General features: G+C 34.0%; 4 protein-coding genes across 4 annotated transcripts; 1 reads left to right on the top strand and 3 right to left on the bottom strand.

Moving 5' to 3' along the window:
* Positions 1–8,870: 8,870 nt before the first annotated feature.
* Positions 8,871–12,087, bottom strand: LOC141697661 (small ribosomal subunit protein uS10c). Its single transcript, XM_074502152.1, has 3 exons — positions 11,760–12,087; positions 11,614–11,667; positions 8,871–9,497 (listed from the first exon to the last, which is right to left on the bottom strand). The coding sequence occupies exons 1-3, from the start codon at positions 11,952–11,954 to the stop codon at positions 9,186–9,188; spliced, it is 561 nt and encodes a 186-aa protein (XP_074358253.1). The 5' UTR covers positions 11,955–12,087; the 3' UTR covers positions 8,871–9,185.
* Positions 12,088–13,542: 1,455 nt separating this feature from the next.
* On the top strand, positions 13,543–15,675 carry LOC141696842 (pectinesterase QRT1). The gene is made up of 5 exons (XM_074500965.1): positions 13,543–14,012; positions 14,392–14,587; positions 14,664–14,867; positions 14,954–15,189; positions 15,274–15,675. Exons 1-5 carry the CDS (start codon positions 13,663–13,665, stop codon positions 15,419–15,421), a joined length of 1,134 nt encoding a protein of 377 aa, XP_074357066.1. The 5' UTR covers positions 13,543–13,662; the 3' UTR covers positions 15,422–15,675.
* A 68-nt stretch (positions 15,676–15,743) lies between these two features.
* Positions 15,744–20,643, bottom strand: LOC141696841 (uncharacterized). Its single transcript, XM_074500964.1, has 7 exons — positions 20,383–20,643; positions 19,582–20,201; positions 18,811–18,869; positions 18,613–18,735; positions 17,679–18,407; positions 16,799–17,015; positions 15,744–16,696 (listed from the first exon to the last, which is right to left on the bottom strand). The coding sequence occupies exons 2-7, from the start codon at positions 19,877–19,879 to the stop codon at positions 16,110–16,112; spliced, it is 2,013 nt and encodes a 670-aa protein (XP_074357065.1). The 5' UTR covers positions 19,880–20,201; positions 20,383–20,643; the 3' UTR covers positions 15,744–16,109.
* An 827-nt stretch (positions 20,644–21,470) lies between these two features.
* Positions 21,471–24,662, bottom strand: LOC141698579 (uncharacterized). Its single transcript, XM_074503299.1, has 6 exons — positions 24,378–24,662; positions 23,043–23,385; positions 22,439–22,523; positions 22,267–22,353; positions 21,928–22,170; positions 21,471–21,823 (listed from the first exon to the last, which is right to left on the bottom strand). Exons 1-6 carry the CDS (start codon positions 24,536–24,538, stop codon positions 21,738–21,740), a joined length of 1,005 nt encoding a protein of 334 aa, XP_074359400.1. The 5' UTR covers positions 24,539–24,662; the 3' UTR covers positions 21,471–21,737.
* Between the last annotated feature and the right edge of the window lie 241 nt (positions 24,663–24,903).

Below are 24,903 nucleotides of genomic sequence, written 5' to 3'. Positions count from 1 at the left end.
ATAATAAATATGAACATAACCAATGAAGAAAGAATTCCTACCTAAGATAGCTTAACTAGTTCAAACAGATATTTAAGGGCTTATTATTTCAAATTTCTAGGGTGGATTTCGAGTGAAGACTAAAATTTAAATAAAATATTATATTGTTTTTTTTCGAATTAGCTGAGTTGCCCATAAATCGATCTGGATAAATGATTATTAGAAAAGCTTTGGAAAAAAAGTAGTAATTGTAAAATCTGGTGGTGGAGAAGAGAGAGTGTGTGAAGTGTGAAGGGGAAAGGCAGAGAAATGAGAGACATGAAGTGAAATACTGACCACTGTTGGTGGCGTGGCACCCCGCCAACGTTTGTACCTATTGTTGCCTTTCTAGATTTTTATTCCCCCACTTGCCCCCCCCCCCATTAGATTGCCCCCCTTTCCTTGTAGCTTACCTTTTTTTTTACCTCATAACCAACAACGACCTATGCACTTACGCCACACAAAATTATCACTTCACTCTTCACCATTCCAAATAGAACCCTAGTCAAATCAATATATACGGTTCGATTTGGTTAATTGCTATTAACCGCCACCAAATCATTTAAAACGGTTTTTCGGTTTCGGTTAACCATTCATCCATTTCGGTTTTTATTCGGATTTTTTATACATTTTTTTATTTATACGATATTTTGTTGGTAATGTGTTGAATAAAAAATAACATCAAGTTAAATGATAATATTACATTAACTACCAAAGATTTGTCACTTTAGATTCGTTAAATAAAATTGATATATTTCATATTATCTTAAATAATAGATACCAAATATGATAAAAAAATATGTTCACAACAATGAAAAAAAATAGTATATATCAAAATATATGATAAAATTGATTATATACATATTAAAAAATTATGATTTAAGAGTATTTACATATTAATCTTAATTAATTTATGGTATTATACTATACAATTATACTAATGTTAAGTAAATATTTATGGTATCTTATCATACTAATGTTAAGTAAATATTTAATTAATAAAATATTACAACCGGGTTATGATAATATATACATGTATATATACATAATATTATATATATATATATATCTATATAATAGCGGTGCGGTTAATTTCGGTTCGGTTTTGATTGAAAACCGAAACCGCACCGCTAATTCGGTTTTCTTCGATTTTTTAAGCGGTTTGGTTTTTTTCGGTTTGGTTTATCAGGTTTTTTCGGTTATTTTTTCGGTTTCGATTTTTTGAGCTCACCCCTAATTCAAAACATGTTATCTTGCAAAAAAAGTTTTTATCAAATCTTGGAAGATAGTTTTTTGATTAAAATTGTTTGGATAAAAAAAAACTCGAAACTCCACGTATAATAATCAGGGCCGGCTAAAATTGAAGATAATTTTTTTATAAATAATGCTTCAACAGTGTATTCCTGATGACCTAAAAAGTTAAAAGTCGTACCCCCTTCATCTAGATTTATTTATGAGTTTTATATGAAATTGACTACCGAACTCGTTAAAATGTATCAAGTATCTAATCAATCTCTACGGCAATTCATTTAAACCACTAAAATACTAATACTAGTATATATCACTCTGTTAGATTTTTTAAAAAATTTTAACGGAAAATGTTAATTATAAAAATCTGTAATCGTATATATTTGTTAAACTGTCAGACACGTGAAATTGAGATAAACAACGAGAGTCCTAAATGAAAGGACATATTCTTTTAATCTCTCTGTTGAATTTTACTCAAATTAATACTGCAATTGCATATCACCCCGCTTTTATTTTACTCGTGAAGATAACGATTATTTTAGGACCAATTAAACAGATATACAGATGAGAGAGAGGCATTCAAGTTTACTGATAAACCATAATAATCAAAGAAATACATGACAAAAAACTCATTATTTTTTTATAATGCATTGATCGCATAGTTTTATTGATTATTTTTTAATTTTTTTAATGAATAAAAATTTATGATTTAAACTTTTATTCACATTTTAAAAAAAAAATCAACAAAGCTATATAATCATTAATACACTTATATATAACTGTCAAGCTGGACAAATAATTTGGTATGTAGAGTGTATTTCATTTCTTAATTTAAAGATGTGTACAACCGTGCCTTATCTTATCTTACTTTAATCAATTTAACATTCATTTTCCTCTTTTTCTATTTCTATTCCCCTTCTTTTCCACAATCTCTCTCCTTTGCATATTATTATTGTAATTATAATTAGAAAGAATCAATTAAGTATTGTTGTTAAAATTGGTCTACAATAAAATGTTTGAAATTATTAAAATTCTATAAAATAGAATTGTATTTAAGAAAGCAAATAGTAAAAAAAGATTAACCACAAACAAGAATAATACTCTAAATTGAGTAATAGGCAAGAACAAGGACAATTGGTGTAGGAATGTCCAAGGGAGTGTCCAAGTACAATGTATGTAACTAGGGAGGGTACACGAGTAGCAGTTTTCTAGTATAATCATTGGAGGTGTGGGGGCCCATCTGCATCACACACTGCTCAATCTTCAATTACTTCCACTTTCAATGGCTGCTATAATAAACAAAAATATTTTTATTTTAAGTTGGTCGCCAAAGGTGGCACTCAACTGAAAGAGAATCTGTAATTGGGCGGTACTTGTTTGTATTTAAATTGATAACAATAAACAATTGACAGCATCTTCCCGGTTGTTTTCAATTTTCATGCAAACATCTCTAATTTGGTGGCAATGATTTATAGGTTGAGAAAATTCAAAATTGATTCAACTTTTGAGTCTCACTGTCAAAGCAAACCCCTGCAAATTGTCATTTTTTGATCAGATTAAATCAAAAAATTGATCTTCCTTGATTCAACTTGATTTTTTGATGCAAACACCTTCCTCGGAGTCCCCTTCCTTGATTTTTCTATATTGATCTTCCGTGACCAGATCAAAACCCATCTCAGTGGTTCCTAACCCCATGTCCCGATGCAAAATTTCTTTCACCCGACCAAATGGCCTCGCCATGATCACAGGCAATGTCCGATTAAGAGCTCCGTCCTTTGCAAGAAACCGTGCAAGCTGATTCTTGCTCTCATTCACTACAGAGACATGCAGTTTGAGCCTTTTATCCGTCATTCTCTTAACGAGACTTCTTATCACATCACTGTATCTTGGATCAATGAAAGAGCTCCATATTTCCCATTCTGCAACGGCTTCAACATGTTCAGTCTCAAGAATTACTTTATGTTTCCGAACATACAAACAACCCCTGAGACCCAGTAACAGAGACCACAGTTCATTCACTCTTTCATTCAGAATCTAGAGCGACCCCGAAACCATTAGTAGAATATCACCATCTGAATCCCTAACAACAATCCCTAGCCCTGACCTATTGCCATTTGGCAACGGGTTCTCGCTGAAAATCCCAAACACATTAACTTTGACAACTCTTTTTGGTGGCAAGCTCCAATCATTTTCCATGATTTTAGAAAGGAAGATGAGGGTATTGGTGTTTGTTTGTAAGAAAGATGAGGGTATTGGCGTGAGATAGATTAAGTCTTTTCTGTTTTCATAAATTTATAGCCCCGTGCAGCCTATATGTAGTGACATGACTAATGGTTGTATCAAACAGTCATTTATTACAGATACATGTAACCCTTTGGCATTGGGAGGGGAAGTGCTTACCGTCTCAAGGATTATAATAATGGTTAAAAGTGCCTCCGTTTGTGGCCCAAAAAATAATGCCTGGCCCAGATCCATTGTATTTCATACGTGAGTTTATTAAAAATTTAAAAATAACATTTGATTATACAGAAAATAATAATGGTGAAACGACTTTTTATACATGTTCCGAAATTTCTTCCCTACTCAACTGTTTTATTAGAAGATTAAAAAACAACTTTATTTTAAAAAGAGTTGAATATTAAATTTTTACTCCCGAACTTAATATCAAAATAAATATCAACAAATTTACACTGTACAAGGTAAAAGCGAGTTCATGTTCCCCTTCCTGGAAAAAATAAAAAAAAATCGAGTTTGCAAACAATAACAAGTAATTTTAAATTACGTTTAAAATATTTATAAAAAAAGTCTCAGACAAAAATTTAAAAATTATTAATAACAAAGAGCTTTTTAAAAACTTCTCTTATTTGCCTTGAATATCCGTTTGTCATATCAAATATAAATTTCATATCATTGATTACAAACATTAACTAATGACAATTATACTGTATATTCTAATATTATAAATTTTATTACAAATAATAATGGTCCACTGAAAAAAATACAAAAAAATAATTCTTATAATACTACTCCTAAGGATGGTTTATAAAATATGCACTACAATCTGAGGAGTGATGGCAGATATGCCAAGTTAAATCATAACAAGTAGGTGGACAAGTTATATAAACTTAAACCAAGTAACAATAGTCAGTGGCGGATCCAGCGTTTTATTTATGGTGTGTCAAACATTTATGATACATTTGGGTGTTTATGATACATTTGCGCTTTTCGAAAACAGATCTTTCTCTTGATGATACATGTGAATATCCTAAAAAATGAATAAATATGATACATTTGTGTGTTTATGGTCTAAAATTAAATATGAAAATTTGGGTTGAAGGCGTAGAAGAGAGGAAAAAAACAGGAAATGTTTGAAAAATGAAGGAGAAGTCACCTATCTAAATTATAATATAACTTCGCGGACTTTAATTTTTTTAAATGAAACAGGCATGTTGGAAAAGCCCACTATCTTGAAGCCAAAGACCACAATAAATAATACAGATATAGCCCGACGATCAGTTTAAAAAAAATTGTAAATAAATAAAAAATTATTGTGTGTCAAGTGACACACCTTGAACAATAGTGCATCTGCCACTACTGACAATAGTATAAGCAAACCATGTAAGTGACCATAATAAGCCATAAGAAATATATAAACATTTTAGAGATGGTTGCTGCTCTGAAGTTACATATGACCACAACATCCACAGATCACAGTAATGAAACACTCAAATTTAAAGCAGTGTAAGAACTTCACACTTTAACTTTGTAATAGAAAGCAAGTGCAATGAATATTAAATTATAAAGTAGCATGGTTACTAGGCACTCTGCAGAATCTACATAACATCTACATAGCATTAAATTCTAATAGACTGCATTACAACATTTGATAACAAAAAATTAAAAAAACTACAGAGCTTTACTAACTACATAACATTAAATTCTAATAGACTGCATTAAAATAGCACAAGAAGTCAATTAGATCAATGACATACACACGGTCTCCTACAGAAGTCATTAACAACAATAGAAATATTTCCAAACAACATCCATCTACGAAAGTAAAGGAAACTACTAGGTTACCTTGAAAACAAAACTAATTATTTGAAAGAACTGCCTTCACAATTTCAACCTTGAAATGATGATCAGATTCATCAAGCCATCTGAAATAGCAAGAATCACCAATATTAAGCTGCATCGCATTACAGAATTCAATTCATCCTCCATGGATGGATGTTCGATTCCCCGGACGCCGCTTTCTGATTTCAAACTCCCATGAAAAACCATATTTGTACACATGCAATTTGTCCTTTTTTTCATAACGCAGTCAGGCGGTGGAACTCAGCTGGAACACACTGCATAAAACATAAAAAATGTTAAAAGCTTCTTACAAGTCCAATAAAATTAGATAGACAGTAAACAATACAGATATCATACATACCACACCATAACAGTATGGTAACATATGAGATTGCACAACCTGAATCTTGAAGTGTAATGGATACCGAAGTGTGAACCGTAGAGAACCTGCAATTGAAATCAGAGAAGGTAAACTTTTACATTGAAATTCACAATTAACAACGAAACTCATGACACTTACCAGATGAAACCACATTAACATTTAACCCTATCTCCACATTCGGTCCATCAAACAAGCTGAGCTTAAAAACACGCCCCGCATCATAAGTAAAAACCAACAGTTCCAACAAACTAAAATCAGGCAGTCTCAACCCCTCACATACGCTCCTCATTCCAGAAAGCTTACGGTCAAGAAATTTACAATGACTACCAAATATGAAATGATTCTTCAGATTGTAAGTAAACCACTCAGGGATTACTGAACCAAACATGTGCATAAAAGATCTAGGGGGCGCCTAAAAAGGATAAACAATTTATATCAGTCCTAAATAACAAATGCAGATCCTTTAAAAAATGTTGCAAAACTTAATCATAAAAATTTACTCACAACTTTGTCCACTATTGGATCAGCAACACTAACAAACTTGACAAACCTCCAGCCTCCATCACTGGTCGAAAATATAATCAATCCAAATATCAGAATCTAAAAAACCACCCACAAAAAAGGAATCAACATGCACCCAATTAAAGTTTCTTACCAGTCATTGGAGAGACTTCTTGGGAACTATGCACAACTGCCGGATACTGGATCTCGCAACCGTCCTCACCCACTATATACACCTTGAAATTACGGAAATCCACATATTCAAACAGCAGCAGTTCACCACCGGTGAGCCCAAAATCAGAAAACAGATCCCGCACCCCATCAACTTCCTATTTTCGCGATCATACACAACATCAATCTTATACCCATTCCTAATGGAAAGGATCCAATTTGCACTAAGATTATTCCGTTGCATGTCACATAACTTTTGCGGAACAGGCTAAAATAGAAATGAAGTGTCATATACCAATACGCAGAGAGAGCATATAAAGATTAAAGAGGAACTCACCAATTCGTTTGAAGAACAGTCAACACATGTTACGAACTTGAAAAAATCACGCACGTATGTTGGCCACTCCATTTGTGTTGATCAGACAGTTGAAGAGAGATGGGAAGATGAAAGAGAAATAAAGAAAACTCGAACAAGGGAGACAATACAAATGTCTTGAAATGTTGAAAGAAAGTTGTAATACAGTTACCAAGGTCTTTGGTATTCCCATATAAACAATTCAAATTAAAAACCGCCAGCACTGTTACATGGGATTAACTGCTATATTTTATTCACAATTTTACTTAAATTATTACTTTTCCTTAATATCAATATTATTACAAATAATAATTGTACTCCGTCCATTTTTAAATATTTCACATTTTCGGTTTTGCCACATATCTTTAGGTTCATAATTTCAAAAATCACTAATTATTCTTACAAAAAAAAAATTAAACAAAAAAATATTTAACTGCTCAATCAAAACAATTAAAAAAACCTAGACCAAGTCAAAGTATAAAATTATAAATTCGTATGAACTAACTTTATAAACTAAATTTATAGATTCTATAAATGTTGCATACATATTTTTCGTTAACAATTGTTAATAACAAAATGAATATCATTTTTTCCTCTTAAAGTTGTCAAATTCTTCAAAATTAATGACGTATTACAAAAATGTTAATATTAACACAAAATAAGATAAAAAAATAATAAATTGATTTTCTACTTGAAACGGCAAATGAAGACAAGCTGACCAATTACTCTAATGAAGGAAATAAACTTATAATATCTTGAACTCTAAATTTTTTTTGTTTAAAATTGTTAATAACATAATGATCATCATTTCCTCCTCTTAAAGTCGTCAAGTTGTTCAAAATTAATGACGAATTACAAACATTTCAATATTAACATAAAATAAGCTAAAAATATATTAAAAAAATTTTAAAGACAAACGAAAAGTAGCGATTGTTTGCAAGAAAATAACTCTATGGTTTAGAAAATTCGTCAAAAATTCATAAATAGAAGAGCCGAAAATGAAAGAGAAGAGATTTATGTCTAACACAAAGAAGAAGAGTTAGTACGGAGATTAGTGTATATGCATGCAAATAGAGAAAATAAACAACGCTACATATATTATATATAAACGCAAACATTTCTATTAACACATTAAATCTATAATTTTTTTTTACCGGAAACATATTACCCGCCCATGCGTAGCGGGCAAATATACTTGTTTGTATTTAAATTGATAACAATAAACAATTGACAGCATCTTCCCGGTTGTTTTCAATTTTCATGCAAACATCTCTAATTTGGTGGCAATGATTTATAGGATGAGAAAATTCAAAATTGATTCAACTTTTGAGTCTCACTGTCAAAGCAAACACCTGCAAATTGTCATTTTTTGATGAGATTAAATATAATGAAAAAAGACTAGATTTCCAGGCATATATACAAGTTCATTTATCATGCTTGGAAAAGTCTCTACTAGTCTGAAATCAAATTGAAAGTTTCTACTAGTCTGAAATCAAATTGAAAGTTACATTTTGGGCTGCTGCTTCCTTGTTTTTTCTTGTCAATACAAGGTCTAACATGGCAACCCGCAAGCAATTTGGCAAAAAAAAATAATAATTAAGAAACTGTCGTAAAGCCCCCAAAGGACGCATGTGAATTCCATCCATGCCTCCATTTGATCCGTCTTCACAATATGTAATTTATATTTCTGCCACAAATTCAAGGTCCAAAACACCAATAATCTACAGCTACAGACTATTGAACATTAGTAGCGAATACTCGATGAACTGAAATATGCTTCAGGTCCAAGATTGCAACTACCAATGACTGAAGATCTACGTTCTATCTATGTTGTTAATAGAAGTTTGGACGCTAGAATTCAGTATGAAGCAAAACTATGAGGGTGATCTAACATACTGACAAGTGACAACTGATTTTAGAATAGATGTATGGCGCATATACTTTCATCTTTTCACAGCTTGATCAACATGAGACTTTGACAGGAGGGTTCAGACCACTTGAAATTTGGACCAAGTATCCAATAGAACTAAGCCATCAAATAAAAGTTGGATATAAATGCTCTAATAACTGTGAGAGTGTGGCCAAAAAACAACAAAATAAACTGTAGAAGCTGAGTGATAATTTGAATCGGCATCTGGTCAAATTTCTTAAAGACAAAAACATAATACAAAAACTAAACATGAAGCCTTTCTGCAAGAATTTGGGCAAGCCCGCGTTTGCATCTGAACCAATATTACAAGCAAAATTCAATACAAATATCACATTATCGCTCGGAAATATATAAGGTTGAGAAGCTAGTAAACTATAATACATAGACATGCATCCTTCACCATCCATCTATTGTGGGATTTTTTTTCCATTTAACTTCATTAACATACTTGGAGTCAGAAAGTTTCAGCTTACTGTGTACAGTTATGCTGCAGAAGTTTTGCTTCAGAGCTTGACTTCCACATCAACTCCAGCAGGAAGGTCAAGCTGCATTAATGAATCTATCGTTTGAGCTGTTGGGTACAAGATATCAATGAGACGCTGATGAGTTCTGATCTCAAAATGAAATCTGGCATCTTTGTGCACATGTGGAGATTTAAGAACACAGTAGATTCTCTTCTTGGTCGGTAATGGCACAGGACCCATGGTCTTAGCATTAGTGGTTCTTGCAGCATCCATTATCTGTTTGCATGAGTCTTCTATAAGAGGCACCCAGTACGACCTCAGTTTGATTCTAATTTTCTGCTTTGGTGCCATCTGAACAAAGTAACAGTATCTTAACACGATGAGTTCTGCTGCCAAATTGGTTAGGAACAACATACATAACTTCATATAATTAGGAAATGTTTAGCATGTTACTTACCTCAGGTACAATAAAAGCAGATACAACTAACTAAGATCAGAAGATTATTTGGAACACGTATACAAGTGCCATACATGAGTAAACAGTTCAAGTGCTTGTTGATCCAGATACTTTCAACCAAAATCATCCAAATTAATCCCAGTGCTTCATGGTATAAAAATTTACAGTTTCGATGTAGTTGTGCAACATGCAAACTCTTATCACATCAGAACCATTCTAAGATAAACATCTAATGCATTTTTCATGAATGGGAACTGTAAGGAATGACACATCTCCTATTAGCGGTATATACCAGCTGTGTTTGGGAAATGCACACCATGCTTCAAAAGTTTAATATGCAGGAATAATTTATATCCGAAGTTAGTTTAAGGTCTAAGTGCTTAATCTAGTTCCAAGGCTTCTATCAAGTCGACAGACAATGTATGACATAAGATGATCAGAAGCTGAGATAAGAAGAGAAAGCACTTAAATAGGGTTCAATTTAAGAGCTGCTTACGGGAACTATTAAAAAATATTAGTAGAAAATGTTGAGTCCATAACAATCATTATATACCCTACATCCCTAAAACCTTGTCATTCAAAACTCTGCAAATCACTTATATACTATAACTATTTCGGTAACGCTATTAAAAGATTGGATAAAGAATAGGTGACGTGATTATGCAGATTTAATAATTCTGTTCAAATTTTGTCAACATCACACTATCACAGCTCACAGCCTATATATTTTTATCATTATTCCATTAACACACTTTGTTGCTATGCATTCTCTTAAAGAGAAGAGCATCGTTAAACTTGTGAACATTGTAACCACACTATCATAAGTAGATATAAGATCACTTGAATATTTCGATAGTACAAGTACCAACCCAATACCATAGTCTCTGTTACGTATAACCAGGTACAAAAACTTTACAAGAACTCCCTTCTGTCATTGTTTACTCAGATTTCAATAGCCCGGGTAAATATCTACACTATGTTCCTTCCTCCTATAGAGTTTTACAATGTAAAATAAACAAAATTAAGTTCCCGCAGAGTCGCATTTCTAGTTTATGACTGTAAGTAGTATAATTGACAAACAGCCGATAGTTTGATATCACAATTTTGCCATCATCCCACCAATATTAGATCAAACCCGTAATTGCAAACAGGAACAGACCCCGAGGGTCAGGGATCACTGCACCTTTCCCTCCCCAAAATATGCACAGAGTATCAAGATCCTTACGCTGTTTATATTATACCTCATTTTCATATAGACAGATAGACTAGCCCGGAAATTATGAAATTGCTTAGATTTGAATAGAGTGGACTTATTATCTAGTTACTAAATCTAAACTGCATTTTGTTTTACGTTGTACCTGCAGATTTACATGATTTATTGCTTCTAGTTTCAAGATTTTAAATGTTTACAATGCATTGATATTTTGTCTTATCAGAATATACAGCAAGAGTTTTCATTATTTAATTAATTGCACATACTATCACAATTGAGGGAATAAACAATTAATCATATATATGCCTAGAAGCTGGCAAGGTTTTTTTTGTCTGAAGTTGATTTTGGAAAACAGTGCACCAGGTTGATTAAATTGTCTTAAAGCCGCATTCATCCTTAAGTTCCTAGAACAATTTGTTTAGTCATAAATCTCAAATCTATCACTACATTCGAGTAGTGTTTGGTACAGAACTTAAACCCTGAAATCATACAATTGATACATGACCACACTGTTATACTAATAATAATTTAGTATTTCATTATTTCGATATAAAGACATCCAACTAAGCTCTTTTTCCCTAACTTAAAAGGATTAGCAGTTTCGTGTACTTCATCTATAAAACCCCCCATAAAACCCCCCACCCCGACCCCCACACCCGCATTTTTTCTTCTCAGTTATTGCAAATAAAATGTACTTCTTCTACAGAACTAGCAATACAACTACTTAAAAATAAACCCCAAAACTACTTGCACACACTCATAAAATCAAACAATCCCAAGGATATAAACAAAATTACCTTATCGGAATCGATACTGAGTGAGTTAGTATCAGGAGCCTCAGAACCTTCAACCTGACAAACCCACAAAAACCCAAATCAAAATAACACAAAATCACATATTATAATCAAAATTCAATACACATTGGTAAAATAAAAATACAAACCACAAGAGAAGAATCAAGAACTTCAGGAGCAGAAAAAACCCTTGTGAAAGAAGGGCGAGAAGAAGTCAAAGATTGAAACTTTAAGGCATTTGAAGGTGGAAAAGAGAAGAGAGAAATGGTGGGTTTGGAAGAAATGGTGGGTGAATTGCAAAGTGGGAACAAAGATGCAGAAGAGAGTGATAATGAAACTGCCATTGATTTTAAACCCTCAAAAATCTTGAGTTAATTATTGTTGTGGTTGTGTTGAAGAAGAACAAGAGGAAGTGAAGCCTTCTTATCTTTAAACCTTTCACAAGGTTATCTTACTTGAATTTCAAGAATGTTTTTTTGTATATTTTTTGAGAGTTTGTGAGTTGTGACTGTGTTAATTAGATGAACCGAGATGGTTTGGGCCTCGGCCTTTTCTGATCGGGCCTTGTTTATACATTTACCTGGATCAGTGTTGTAATGTCTCTGTTCTTGTAGTTAACTCCGGAGGGAATAAAATCATAATTAGTACTATTATTTTGATCAATTCTATGATTATAATTTTTGTTTGTTTGAAATTACTACTACATTCTTGCAAAGTATTCGATTTATCATTATTTTTTGCTTTTTACACGAACGACTTACACATGTCTACACAAAAATCGAGAAGTTTTTAAAAAATAACATATTCATTCTTTGAAATGAGGAGAAAACTGTGTAAATTTTACCTTCATGTGATCCCGTGTTGAGCGAAATTTAGTGATTATGTTTCATTTGATTTGATTTTATTTAATATTTACCAGGACTATTATACCGTAAATCTGTTAAATATATGATCCTATTGGGGCCTTCCTCTAACACCTTAAGGTTTTAGATGAGCTGGTTACTTAACATGGTATTAGAGCTTAGACTAGCGGGAGAACTAAGGTTCGATTCCTAGCCACCCCCAATATTCTCACAATTTAATGTGTACACTAAAGGTAATTAATGCCCCAAAGATGGGTACCGGTGTTCCATTCTTCGACCCATAAATGGGTTTTCGAGTGAGGGGGAGTGTTAAATATATGGGGCCTTCCTCTAATACCTTAAGATTTTAGATGAGCTTTCCTCTTATCCTTGTAAGTTTGAAATGAAAAATCAAAGTATTAAAATTAAAACATATATAAATTTCTCCCTTTCCTACGCAAAATCAAAGTATTAAAATTAAGATATTATAAAATTGACCGATGCAGATTTTTCTTCACTTATTTTTAGTTAATTAATCTAATTTGTTTTTCCAGACCTTAAAATAGAGGGGCTGAAATATGTTTAGTAAAATAAAAATCAAATAATAATTTGTCCAATATGATTTTGTCTGGATTTTTTGTTAATTAATAGTCTACTTTGTATTCTCTCTGCAGCTAACCACCGCCTATAATAAGAAAGATAAACTACCACCTCTAATAACCAAAAATGAAAATTAAAAAAACCCGAAACTTACCAAATGTCTCTCTTAAAAAATATGAGTTTGAATTTTAGTAAACGAGTGACACAAAAATCAAATCATTTTAACTAAATCGACCTTATGATATACATTCTCCTACTAAAAACACCTTGTGATATACATAATGCAAGACTTTCACAATATCTAATACACTTAAATTAATAGAGCATATATAACATGATTAAACCTTTCTTCTTTGCTAATCCTCTATTAAAACTCTTAATCGCCTTTGCATTTTCACTTAGTTTATAAACTAGCCAAAAGATCATCTTCCCACTACTAATTATAACTACCGTTTTAGCTTCTTTTATTTTTTCAGTCAGTTACATTTATTAAATTGCTCACATTATACATACTTTCATTTACACGCTCCCACATTTATATCTGTCACCCTGACACTTCTTGAAATTATATGATTGTAAATTATAGTCATAGACACATTTTTTGTAAGTAATGGATTTTGGTAGTGGTTTTGTAGTTAAGGCCAGTTGGGTGGTTTTGTTTTTTAAGTTGATGTTGAGTGATCATTTTTATGTGGAGGGGTGGGGTAATGTGATTACTTGGGATGATGTGAAGTTAGATGAACATGATTATGTGATGGTGAGTAGGAGGTTGAGGAGGTTTGATCATAAGTGGGGTTTTGTTGCAGAGGAGAATGATGGTGGTAGGATTCGAAATGATCAGTTTATTGTGGTTGATGGGAATGGGAGAGGTGATTCAGCTACTGTGCAGGGTGCTGTTGATATGGTTCCTGAGGCTAATTCTCGGAGAGTTAAGATTTATGTGCTTCCTGGGATTTATAGGTACTCTGTCTCTTTGTGGCTTTGTGTGTGTGTGTGTGTGAGAGAGAGAGAGAGAGAAGAGAGGGAGAGAGATAGATAGAGAGAGAAGGGAGAGGGAGAGAAGGGAGAGGGAGAGGGGGAGAGAGGGAGGGAGGGAGGGAGGGGGGGGGGCACAGAGAGAGAGGGAGAGAGAGAGAGAGATTTCAGTTTTATGCTAGATTGGTGCAATATTTTTACAAAGTTTGCTGATGGGCAAAAATATAGGGACGTGGGATGTGTGTGTTTAGACAGTTAAAAAATATGCTTTTGTGCCAGATGTAACTGCTGTTTTTTTATGTTACTGCACAATTTTTTTGGTAACTGTTTGATGATATATTATGCATTTCTGGGAATTTTGCAGGGAAAAATTAGTGATTCCAGCATCCAAGCCGTATATTTCGTTGATTGGAAATGAGAATCAAGCAAATCAGACAGTTATAACTTGGGGTGATAAAGCTTCTGATATAGCCAAGGATGGAACTGTTCTTGGCACCTACAGATCAGCTTCTGTTACTGTCTTATCGGACTACTTCTGCGCGTCTGGTATCACTTTCGAGGTAATTTCTTGGCACTTTTTTAAGCAACTGAACTATATGACGTCTGGTTAGTAAAAAATGCGATTGACTACTGCAGAATTCGGTAGACGCTGTTGTAGGAGGTATTGGAATGCAAGCAGTTGCGTTGAGGATTGCTGGTGATAAAGCCATGTTTAATGGAGTTAGAATATTGGGTACTCAGGACACACTTTTAGATGACATTGGATCTCATTACTTTTATCAGAGTTACATTGAAGGAACAGTTGATTTCATATTTGGAAGAGCAAGATCAATATACAAGGTATGTATAAGAAAACTGAATATGTTGTTTCTCAATAATGTACTTCGACTACTGACTAATCTGTGCATTCACTGCAATATCTGCAGGATTGCGTCGTGCATTCAGCAACAAAAACTTTTGGAGCAATTGCAGCCCATCATAGGGATTCGCCATACGACGACACGGGCTTCTCTTTTATAAACTGTACCATAAATGGAAGCGGCAAGGTCCTCTTGGGAAGAGCTTGGGGAAACTACTCAAGAATTATCTACTCATACTGTGACATTGATGATATCATAAGTCCTCCAGGTTGGAGTGACTGGGGATTTCCTTCAAGAGACAGGTACAGATCATTCTGCATTTATTTTTAGGTCAGTTTGCTGAGTAACAATTGTGTTAATACACTCTTGCTCGTCTCCATTTGTAGGACTGCTGTGTTTGGGGAATACGAGTGCAGGGGAAAAGGAGCAGATAGAACATACAGAGCGCCGTGGTCCAAATCTCTGAGTTATTACGAAGCAAAGCCCTTTCTGGATATGGGATTCATATCAGCAGAAAAATGGCTGAGCCTATGAGTTATAGTCTTGCATTTTTGTAGTTCCGGCACACAAGCAAGATGCATGGGAAATTGTCTGAAGAGCAGTCACCAGAACTAAAAGTATATAGCAATCAGATATTAAAATATTACAGTTCTAGCATTTGATTCAACTCTTCTTAATAGGATGCAACCATGTAAAGCTGGTCAAAAAAGAGACTTACCAGTAGAGACAGAATGTACATTCAGACTCCTTTCAAAACTTTTACAGAACTGCAATACAAAGTAGCAAAAGACTTCTTTCTCTTATTGACGTGTAATCACTATTGCAGATAACATCAAACAAGTAAAAAGAACATAGCTCAGAACAACTGTAGCTTAACATTAGACATTTTACGGAAAAATCATTGTCGGTGGTACATAATACCAAAACAGATACAACAATGAAAAGGCATAATGAGTAAAAAAATTTAGAGGAAATCTAACTCACTAGAGAGCTTCTACTTGAGAGACTTCCATCACAATGGTCCTAAAAAATGAGTAAATAACTTAATCCCATCCAACATTGCTAAACCTCGCTCACTAACACTATACACCGAACTCCCCCACTGGACAAAAAATCCTGTCAAACCCTATTCTTATATGTACAGCTCTATTACACCTAAATTCCATTTCAGATAACAATAGGGGCCCCCTTTAAGAAGTGACCAGCAGAATTGTTACATATGTTATGCTGCAACTTCCGTTAATTCTGGTTCGCATTTCATCCCAGCAATTTCAGATCCTTCATGTTCTATTCTATTCTCATTGATGCCCTTGTCAAAAAGCATGTCAGTGTCATCATCACAAATAGTCTCAGCAGTACGATCATGAGTACAATCTGCATGCTCTTCCCCACGACAGCTTTTCATGAGGTTAATATCACTTTCCTTACCCTTGCCTTTCAACAGTGGTTCCTCCTTGTTGGCATTGCCCACATCTTCAAGAATTTTATTTTCAAGTGGAGGACAAGCTAACTCGACCTTCACATTTTCTGGACAGCTATCCTGAGGAGCCGAACAATTTAACTCAAGCTTCTCCTCTTTAGCAATTTTGGCTTCAGCATCATTTACTTGCATATGACCTGAAGTTGGAAAATCATCTGCCTTGTCCTCGTCAATAGTGGAGGGTGCAGAAAGCTTTGCATCCGAAATAATTGCTGCAGAAATAGCTGAGACAATGTTGCCATTTGCTTCAACATCAACCCACTCATTGCCCACCCAATCTCTTGAAGCTCTCAAGTTCTTTCCATGTACATTCAGAAACAAATTTTCACCTGATAAAAAAAAGTAAAACAATAAGTTTCTGAAACAATAGGCCTGATCTAAAAGCAGGGTAATTATACATATTGAGGGCATGAACAATTCTATGAACATACTTGGAACAAAAACTTGCAGTATTCCATCTTCCGGGTTGCTGATTCCAATTAAAACTCCTTCCCACCAACCATCACTCCACCACGCATCTACGGGCGCTCCAGCTACCAAAGCCAGATGTGACTCAATGTGAGAAAGAGCGGGCCTTATTATTGGGCGCCCTTCATGCCTTGTACCAAGTTTATCAGGCACCGCTAGCCTGAATGCAGGGACCCATTCCTATAAAAGTTTCAGAAATCGCCAACTTTTTATTACATGCACAACATCAATCATTTCAGGCTTCCAGATAGTAATTTTCCAAGTCGTCAAATGGTAGGCTTACATAGATAATATATAAAAAAAGTATAATTAAACTGAACATTTGATAGGCTATTAACAAGCATGCCATTTTGTGTGGTGCGGCAGATATCAACAAGTTATTGCTATCTATAGTGTTTTGTTAGTTTATATTGACAGTTACAGTTGGAGTGTTAGACTTAACAAACATCAGCCTGATATGCAACTACCACCAATGAGTAGCCAGGGAAAGTTAAAATTTGTTAAGTTGTGGCTGAAGTAAAAGCTTGGACCAAAGCTTGATACTTACTAACGGGGTGTACTATTAAGTGTGATGTCAAGTTTACTGATAGTTTTCATATGGTCACAAAAAACTGGATTGGCAAGCTTAGAATCTCAGATCAGAAAATTCAAGAGCATTTAATTGAAATGGAACCTTTGACCACTGATGTGACTGCATGCTATCATGTCATTTAAGTCACATAAGACATTTTATGAGATTATAACTGCTAGATAGTAAAAGCTTGACGACAAACACTTTTACCAATTACTATATGTGTGAAGTGCACGAAGTTCAACTCATCACTTAAATTAGTAATATCATACCTCAAGATTCCCAGATCCATCTTCATCCTTCAAGTCATCATATCGAACTAGTATCTTTTTTTGAGAGACCTCCAAAATTGTACACCTAAACCAGCACCCTCGAATTCCACTATCTTGGCAGAGTAGCTCTATCCTATCATTAGCCTTGTAGAGTGGAGTTTCGAGTGGTGGGCATACAGCATACCTTGAACGGATCAGTTTCCTTTGACCATACTTCACGTTTTGGCCTAATGATTTATATGACACCACTTCACGCCCTCTACAACTTCTGGTTCGCTTAGTTCCCACTTTGACATTTTCTCGTGGCTTATAATCATCATCTTCCAAAAATTCATGCTCCAGAAATGAAAAAATTGGTTGATCAAAATAGCCACATAATTTACTCAATTTGAAAGGCTTCACGCGGTTACTTTTGAATTGCCTGTAGCACAGATGTATTCTATCAATCACATCTTGGGGAAGTACAGTTAAAAATTTATCATAATGTTCACGAGTTACAACTATGGCAGGACCATCAACACATTCCACACTGATGACTTGAGCGTAGGGTGTTATAAATACTTCTTTGGGGTGAGAATTTCGTATAGATACAACACCTTTGACTTCTTCATTATGGTGGAACCATCTCACTTTGACCTTCTTCTGGCCCTTTTTGTCTTCATACATATCTTCAAGATATGCAAGGTGGTGGTCCTCCTCTTCAGCCATGACAAAGACAAACGATTGTATCTGACACATGTTGGGGGGGGGATTAGGAAACGAAAATGAAGTAACCAGATTACTGCTGCTTTTTTAGGCATTAATATTACCCCTCATATCAAGTTTTAAGTTTTCCTATTCCTAGTACGACTTACATGACTCTTTCAAAAGATTAACAAAATTCAAGAAGACCCCACACCAACCATTCAATTTAAAGAGGTCAGTAAAAGTTTACCGCAATTGTGATCCCATTCCTGCAAAATGCTGGGTAGTGTTTCAATTGTTTTCCACATGCCCACGATTCACCTGACCACACAATTCCAGATGTATGTACTTTCAGATTCCTTGAATTGCGGCCCTGTAAGTTCAACACAGATAAGAACATGTTGCTAGAACTGGGAATGACAAACAAGTTGAACAAAACCATATTTACCTTACAAACTGGCATGTGGATCTGTTGAGCAGCCGGCATAGGATCAACTTTTGGTGTTTCTGTAATTAGAATAACTAAATCTTTCAACTCTCTATATCCATAATTCAGGTCATTATGATAATGAAAAAAAATTGGAATTCTTCAAGTGCAGCAACAAACTATATGATAACAAAAACGATCAAACAACACGAGTACTTTGAGGGAAACAAAGAATTTGCCAACTGACATGTGATAACAGTTTAAACTTGCTATTTTCGAAAACTTTGATTAGAAAAGTTCATTATTCTAATCTTTTTCACCTAAATTTAGTTTAATACTTCAACTATTAGACTGCTACACATGTAGGTTTTAAACAAAGTAAATCTCATTAATGCTAAGTTTCATTAGCTTATCCACCAGTGCAGCAAAACTGTAAAAGTCAATGCAATTACCTGCAACTAGGCAAACATGGGTTAAATAAAAGGTCAATAGATGAAAAGGAAAGTAAAAACATCGGATTCAAGGAATCCTCATAGAGTTAAATATCTGAATAACATCAATAGACAATTCATTAACCAGAAAATCCTATGCTGACAAATCCTATATTCAAAAACACAAAACTGGGAATTGAGGGGAAAACGTATATACTAATCAACGATAGATCTAGTCTATTTCAATACTTTTATATACTAATAGAGCTTAAGTTTCAGCAGAAGAGGTAAGACCACTCTGTTGACACAGTGTAAGCAAAGAAAAATTGAAGGTAAAGAAGACAAGGAATGCATCACTTACTGGTAAAATTGCCAAGTCGATGCTGCTTCGATAGCATAGATGTGAGCCAATTCACAACCTCTCTCCTTGATCTCCATCTGTAACCAGCATAATCTGAATTCTCACCACCATGGGCACTCAAGAACTCCTCAGAGACAACATAGAACATATGCCTTACACTTCTCTCAGTTCCAACAACAGCAAGAATAGATTCCCCAGAAACATCTTTAAAGTAATAATGCACCACACGGTTTCCCCTCTCTTTCGATTCAAATTGCTCTTTCCACTCAACGAAACAAGTGTTATCACTAGCAGCCATGTTTTGATAACTAAAAACAGTGACCCTCACTAATTAATATTAACATTAGATTCCTAAAAGAACTCTAATTTGCAGTAAAGAAAACTAAGCAGCCAAAACCCGAAAAGGCTACTCACACCCCACCAGCCCACCTCAAATAATTACCTAAAAACCTAAAACCTAGCTTCAAATCACCAAAAAGGCACATACTTTCAACAATCCAACCCTAAATTCATCAATCTAAAGACCTACAAAACTATCTTACCTAGTCAAACCCCACAAATTCTTAAAAAAACATGGGTATTACTTATTATAACCTGCATACTCATAACTTTTCAAAGATCTGCAAAAAAGATCAAAACCCCATCAAAATTAGACCGATTCATCAAAAAATAACAACAAAAAAGACCATATTTTCATAAATTTGCCACAAAGAACCAATAAAACCAAATGGGCATTTCTAAAAACACAAACTTTACAACAAATAACCAAGAAAACAAGCAAGAATTTCAAGAAACACCAACCTGATGATGAGTGCCAAATTTCCCAAGAACCCACAGAAAAACCCAAGTGTTTGACTTATAAAACTTTCCACACACAAAGAAAATGAAAAAGCTCAAAGCTTTATGAAAAACACACAGTAAAGCTACGATATTTTCACACACATAAGGGTGATGTAGGTGGTTAGAGGGTAGCTAATGAGGAGGAGAGGCGGAGGAAGAAGAGAAGTGGTGCATACAATAGATACAATACATACATAATACAAGTAGGTAGGTAAGGGGATAAAAAAAATCTCCAAGTAAATAGTAGTAATGAAAAATGAAGAAAAAAATTTAATTTGTTGGTTGATTGTAGTGGGCCACCACTGGTGATGCTAATTTGTAAATAGCCCAATAGTGTTCAAGAGTTTGTTCAACCATTCTTCTTTTTTTTTTTTCCCTAATTTTGTTCATGGGCCATTCTCATCAGTTTTGCAAGTGGGGTATTTCAATATATAAAATCAAGATTTTTTTTTTAATTTTTATTAATATGCCTATTTGATATCTTTTTGGGAAAAGAATTTTAAAATTTATTATTTAATGTCAAAATACTTGTATAATGATAAATTGATACGTAAATTCGATATGTTATAACAACTATACTTACCGTATTGATATTATGGGATAAATGAGTATGTACTTCTTACAAAATTTTTGTAATAATTTAATTTAAATAAATATTCACATCTGTTCCCATTTCTGAACTTAATTAAATACCAAATAAATGTGTTTTTTTCTTGGATAACAGTAGTGTTTGGTAACATATATTTGCTTTTCAATAGTATATTAGCATAGCCACAGTAAATTGAGTGAAGGATGGCTTAATCACAATCTCAATTGCAATAATACTACAAATCAGGCCTGTGAACAGTATCAGGGTCAACTTTGAAACTTGAGTGAAGTTGACACAAAGTGCTGCACACAGTCATCTGCTTCTTCTTCAATATGATTTGTAAAAATTACGTTTCAATTCTTTACTCAAATCGATTTAAATGGTTTGTTTAAAAAAGCTTGGTCTGTAAGAAAATGAATTTTCTTGCCTGACATAATTTTAAATTCAAATAAGCACACAATGAAAAGAAACTGGGGAATTTCAATAACAGTAAAAGTTACATTCAAAATTATTCTTAATCAAACACTTTTGCTCCCCATCAGCTGGAACTAAAAATAAATAAAAAATCATCTTTAACAAGAAAGACTCCGGTAAAACGGAGGATATAATGACTAAAAGTCTAAAATACATGTTAGTCTGAATGGAAGGTGCCTAAACACCAGTATCTATTTTTAGCTGGCTTGGAAGCAACAGCAAAGTTTTAATAAAAATTCGGCATCTTCGTAGCTTACGGACTTGTACGGACTTGACGGATAGCTAAATCAAAAAGATAAGACACTATAGACGGCCCTGCCAAATCTCCAAGTACACAACCTGCAAAATATGCAAAGAGATTAGAGCAAGAAGCTTACAATTTCAGATTCAACTAATCCTACGTTCCTAACAAGTAATTTATTAAGTTTTACTCATGTGTATACCTATCAATTGACCGAGGGAGGGGCGCATGATTGTTGCACCTATTCCTGCCCCGATAGAGGCGAAAATAAGTGATGCACCGCACTTTAAAGTAACAGTAACAACCTTCTTCTGGAGGCGCTGTACTTGCTCTACCTTATTAATCGGGTCTGCCTCCTCATCAGTCCTAAATATAGAAGATAAGAAACGATATATATCGATGGCCACTTGGACAAGCCATGTTGCAGTAACTCCCAGAAAATGTCCTGCTTGGCCATTAAAAAGACAGGAAGCTGGGGAGTAAGAAGACTAGAACTAAAACAATTAATTATTAGTGATTAGCAGTACATATGAAACTAAACCTCTGAAGGTAGTCCTGCTAACTCTGAAGATATAAACTGTAATAGGCAAGTCTCTTCCAGCCTTGCGAGTGGCTGATATGGAAACATCTGTGCATATATTTATAACAGCAGTCAGCCACTGAAGACAAAGATTCGTTAATTGATAGAAATTAATTGAGATTATAAGAAGAACCTTTAATAAGTTTCCATGCAGTCCGCTGTGAAACATAACAAACAGCAAGTCGTTCCAAAATCCGCCGAGTGGTTACAACGGTTGTCTGAAATACAAAATTATCATTACATGGTTTAATTTGCTCTTCGAACATTTAAGATTTGTAACACATGATTTATTAATTTCTTATTAACAATAAAAGATTTAAAAGTTATTAAACAAGAAAAAGGATACAGCAGTTTACAAAGATTATATGTTTGGATTACAAAAATAATTTTACTGTTTGACATGGATTCCTTTCAATATTTTATACACTTCAACATTTGGGAAATCTTTGGGGTACTGTATTTTCCACAGTTAATTCGCTCAAGTCATTATCACAGATTTCTTAATCCAAAATTACATTAAGATATAATCACCATCACCACTACTCAATTTAAGCTGATTTAACATCTATGTACTATATTATACCATATCGAAACAAGAAACTAATTACTAATATACATACTCAATGAATATGGTTATAAGAAAGAAAATGATGGCTCATACACTCCTAGTAACGGGGACATGGAATATTTGTTATATTATGTGGTATAAACCTTATGTAAAGATTGATTAAACTTGCCTCGCGGATAATTTGCTTTATTGATTTCTTGAATGGAACAACCAAATCTACATCTTGCGGGTCAGCAGCATTTCGTAAGAAGTCGTCATCGTCATCCTCATCGATGGCTGCGCGAGGCTCCACAAGAGGTAAAAAGTGCAAAAGGAATGCCCTCAGTGTAACCAGAGTAAAAGTCTTCCAATGAAAAGCTGATAACAAAGGTTTAAGCTTTATGTAGTACTCTTTACTACTGCACTGATATTGATCGTGCTCAAAGATACTGCCAGGTGGAGACTGTATGGCAATTAAAGCATCTTCAGATAATGCTGCACCAGCATCACAGTAAGCAACTCTTCTACCGAAACTGTAGAGTAGGGACATGAATTGAAGTTTATTAAGTAGAAATTAATTAAGAACGGAAAAGGAATAAGATATTTTCAAAGAAACCTAAAAGTCCAAATAATTTTAAAACACCTGAACGACCTCTCTAACAATTAAAAGCTAGTTTCATATTTCATCAAAAACATTTGCAGCTTGTAAAGCACAGGCAAATTTACCAAATAAAGACGATTAAAAGACTCTGAATATAGGAAAATAACTTAAAACTGTATACACAGAACAAATAGATTTCTCATATCAACTGGGATCTCAGTAATCATAGAACATGAGGAATCTCCTACAATATATCAAATCCGAAACAATTACGAGAATAAAATCATAATTCCAAGTCAAGAAACAACGACATGAGCATTCAGAAACTCTACCTTCACATCTCAAAGCTATCACAGACTTTTATCCCTTCATCGAATAACCATTATAGTGCTTATTATTTAAGCACATTAAATCAGAATTCACAATTAAAAACACAAAGCACACTGATCACCATGTTCTTAAAACACCCTAAACCCATCCCAAAGGCCTAACGCTTACCAATCTGAAACTGCTAGCCAATACGTACTTAAACACACATTTTAGCCTTAACCAAACATATGACACGGGATAATTACTTTCTAAACACTGGCTTAACCACAGCAAGTAACTAAATTCATACAAAAATAACAATTACATCTCATAAGCTTTTAGAAGGCATTGTCCCCCAAACACATACAATTGAAACCAAACACCAATCGGCTTAACTACAACTTAAAATTACATTCATACAAAAAATAACAATCACATCTCATAGGCTTTTAGCAGGCATTGTCACCGACATGAAACGACTCAATTATGAAGAACCAAAGACCAATGCCAAACAATTACCTAATTAGTCAAATTACACTTAAATGTTTACACATACACATACAATGCACAAAAAAACAAATTAAAAAAAAAGAAGATAAAATTGACGAAAATTACCCGAAAGAAGACCGCGAGAGCAAAGGAGACGCGACAGAAGCGGCGGCAGCAGAAGCAGCAAGAGTAGCAGAGATAGATCGGCATGATTGCAAAGCTTGAGTTTTAAAGCTTGGGTTTTTATTTTTACTTATTAATTCTATCAATAAAGCTATTCCCGCCATTATAATTCAACTCAAATTGAACAAAATTTCAAATTTTATCGAGAATTGATGCGAAGATCGTACATACAAGGGTGTAAGAGTTGAAGCACACTGAAAAGCTACGATGAAGATGATGAATTGATGATGATGAGAATTGAAAATTACAATTTGTGTGTAATTAAAAGCCGATCTAAATTCTTTTGGGCTTCCGATTTGTTCACTTGGGCTTTGCTCTTGTATTTTGGGCTTTTTGTCGTGCTATTAGCAGATCACAGGAATCACCTAGGTCCACAACTGTACTATAACAATGAATTTTCACCTATTTTTTTTAGTACTGCAAAGAAAATCCGTTTTATTATTATTATTGTGGATTAGGAATAATGATG

The sequence above is a fragment of the Apium graveolens genome, chromosome 11 (genome assembly GCF_009905375.1).
Source record: "Apium graveolens cultivar Ventura chromosome 11, ASM990537v1, whole genome shotgun sequence".
Classification (NCBI taxonomy): domain Eukaryota; kingdom Viridiplantae; phylum Streptophyta; class Magnoliopsida; order Apiales; family Apiaceae; genus Apium; species Apium graveolens.
Note: the sequence above shows the minus strand (reverse complement) of the source record. Positions and strands in the feature narration are given on the sequence as shown.

Excerpts from the sequence above, each read along its gene's own strand:
- LOC141697661 (XM_074502152.1), bottom strand. The coding sequence starts at position 11,954 with ATGGCAGTTTCATTATCACTCTCTTCTGCATCTTTGTTCCCACTTTGC. Across the intron at positions 11,668-11,759 it reads TTCTTGATTCTTCTCTTGTG|GTTGAAGGTTCTGAGGCTCC; the intron begins GTTTGTATTTTT and ends TGGGTTTGTCAG. Across the intron at positions 9,498-11,613 it reads TCAGTATCGATTCCGATAAG|ATGGCACCAAAGCAGAAAAT; the intron begins GTAATTTTGTTT and ends TACTTTGTTCAG.
- LOC141696842 (XM_074500965.1), top strand. The coding sequence starts at position 13,663 with ATGGATTTTGGTAGTGGTTTTGTAGTTAAGGCCAGTTGGGTGGTTTTG. Across the intron at positions 14,013-14,391 it reads GTGCTTCCTGGGATTTATAG|GGAAAAATTAGTGATTCCAG; the intron begins GTACTCTGTCTC and ends GGAATTTTGCAG. Across the intron at positions 14,588-14,663 it reads CGTCTGGTATCACTTTCGAG|AATTCGGTAGACGCTGTTGT; the intron begins GTAATTTCTTGG and ends TGACTACTGCAG.
- LOC141696841 (XM_074500964.1), bottom strand. The coding sequence starts at position 19,879 with ATGGCTGCTAGTGATAACACTTGTTTCGTTGAGTGGAAAGAGCAATTT. Across the intron at positions 18,736-18,810 it reads TCCACATGCCAGTTTGTAAG|GGCCGCAATTCAAGGAATCT; the intron begins GTAAATATGGTT and ends TTGAACTTACAG. Across the intron at positions 17,016-17,678 it reads ATGGATCTGGGAATCTTGAG|GAATGGGTCCCTGCATTCAG; the intron begins GTATGATATTAC and ends AAACTTTTATAG.
- LOC141698579 (XM_074503299.1), bottom strand. The coding sequence starts at position 24,538 with ATGGCGGGAATAGCTTTATTGATAGAATTAATAAGTAAAAATAAAAAC. Across the intron at positions 22,524-23,042 it reads TAAAGCAAATTATCCGCGAG|ACAACCGTTGTAACCACTCG; the intron begins GCAAGTTTAATC and ends TTTGTATTTCAG. Across the intron at positions 22,354-22,438 it reads TGCATGGAAACTTATTAAAG|ATGTTTCCATATCAGCCACT; the intron begins GTTCTTCTTATA and ends ATATATGCACAG.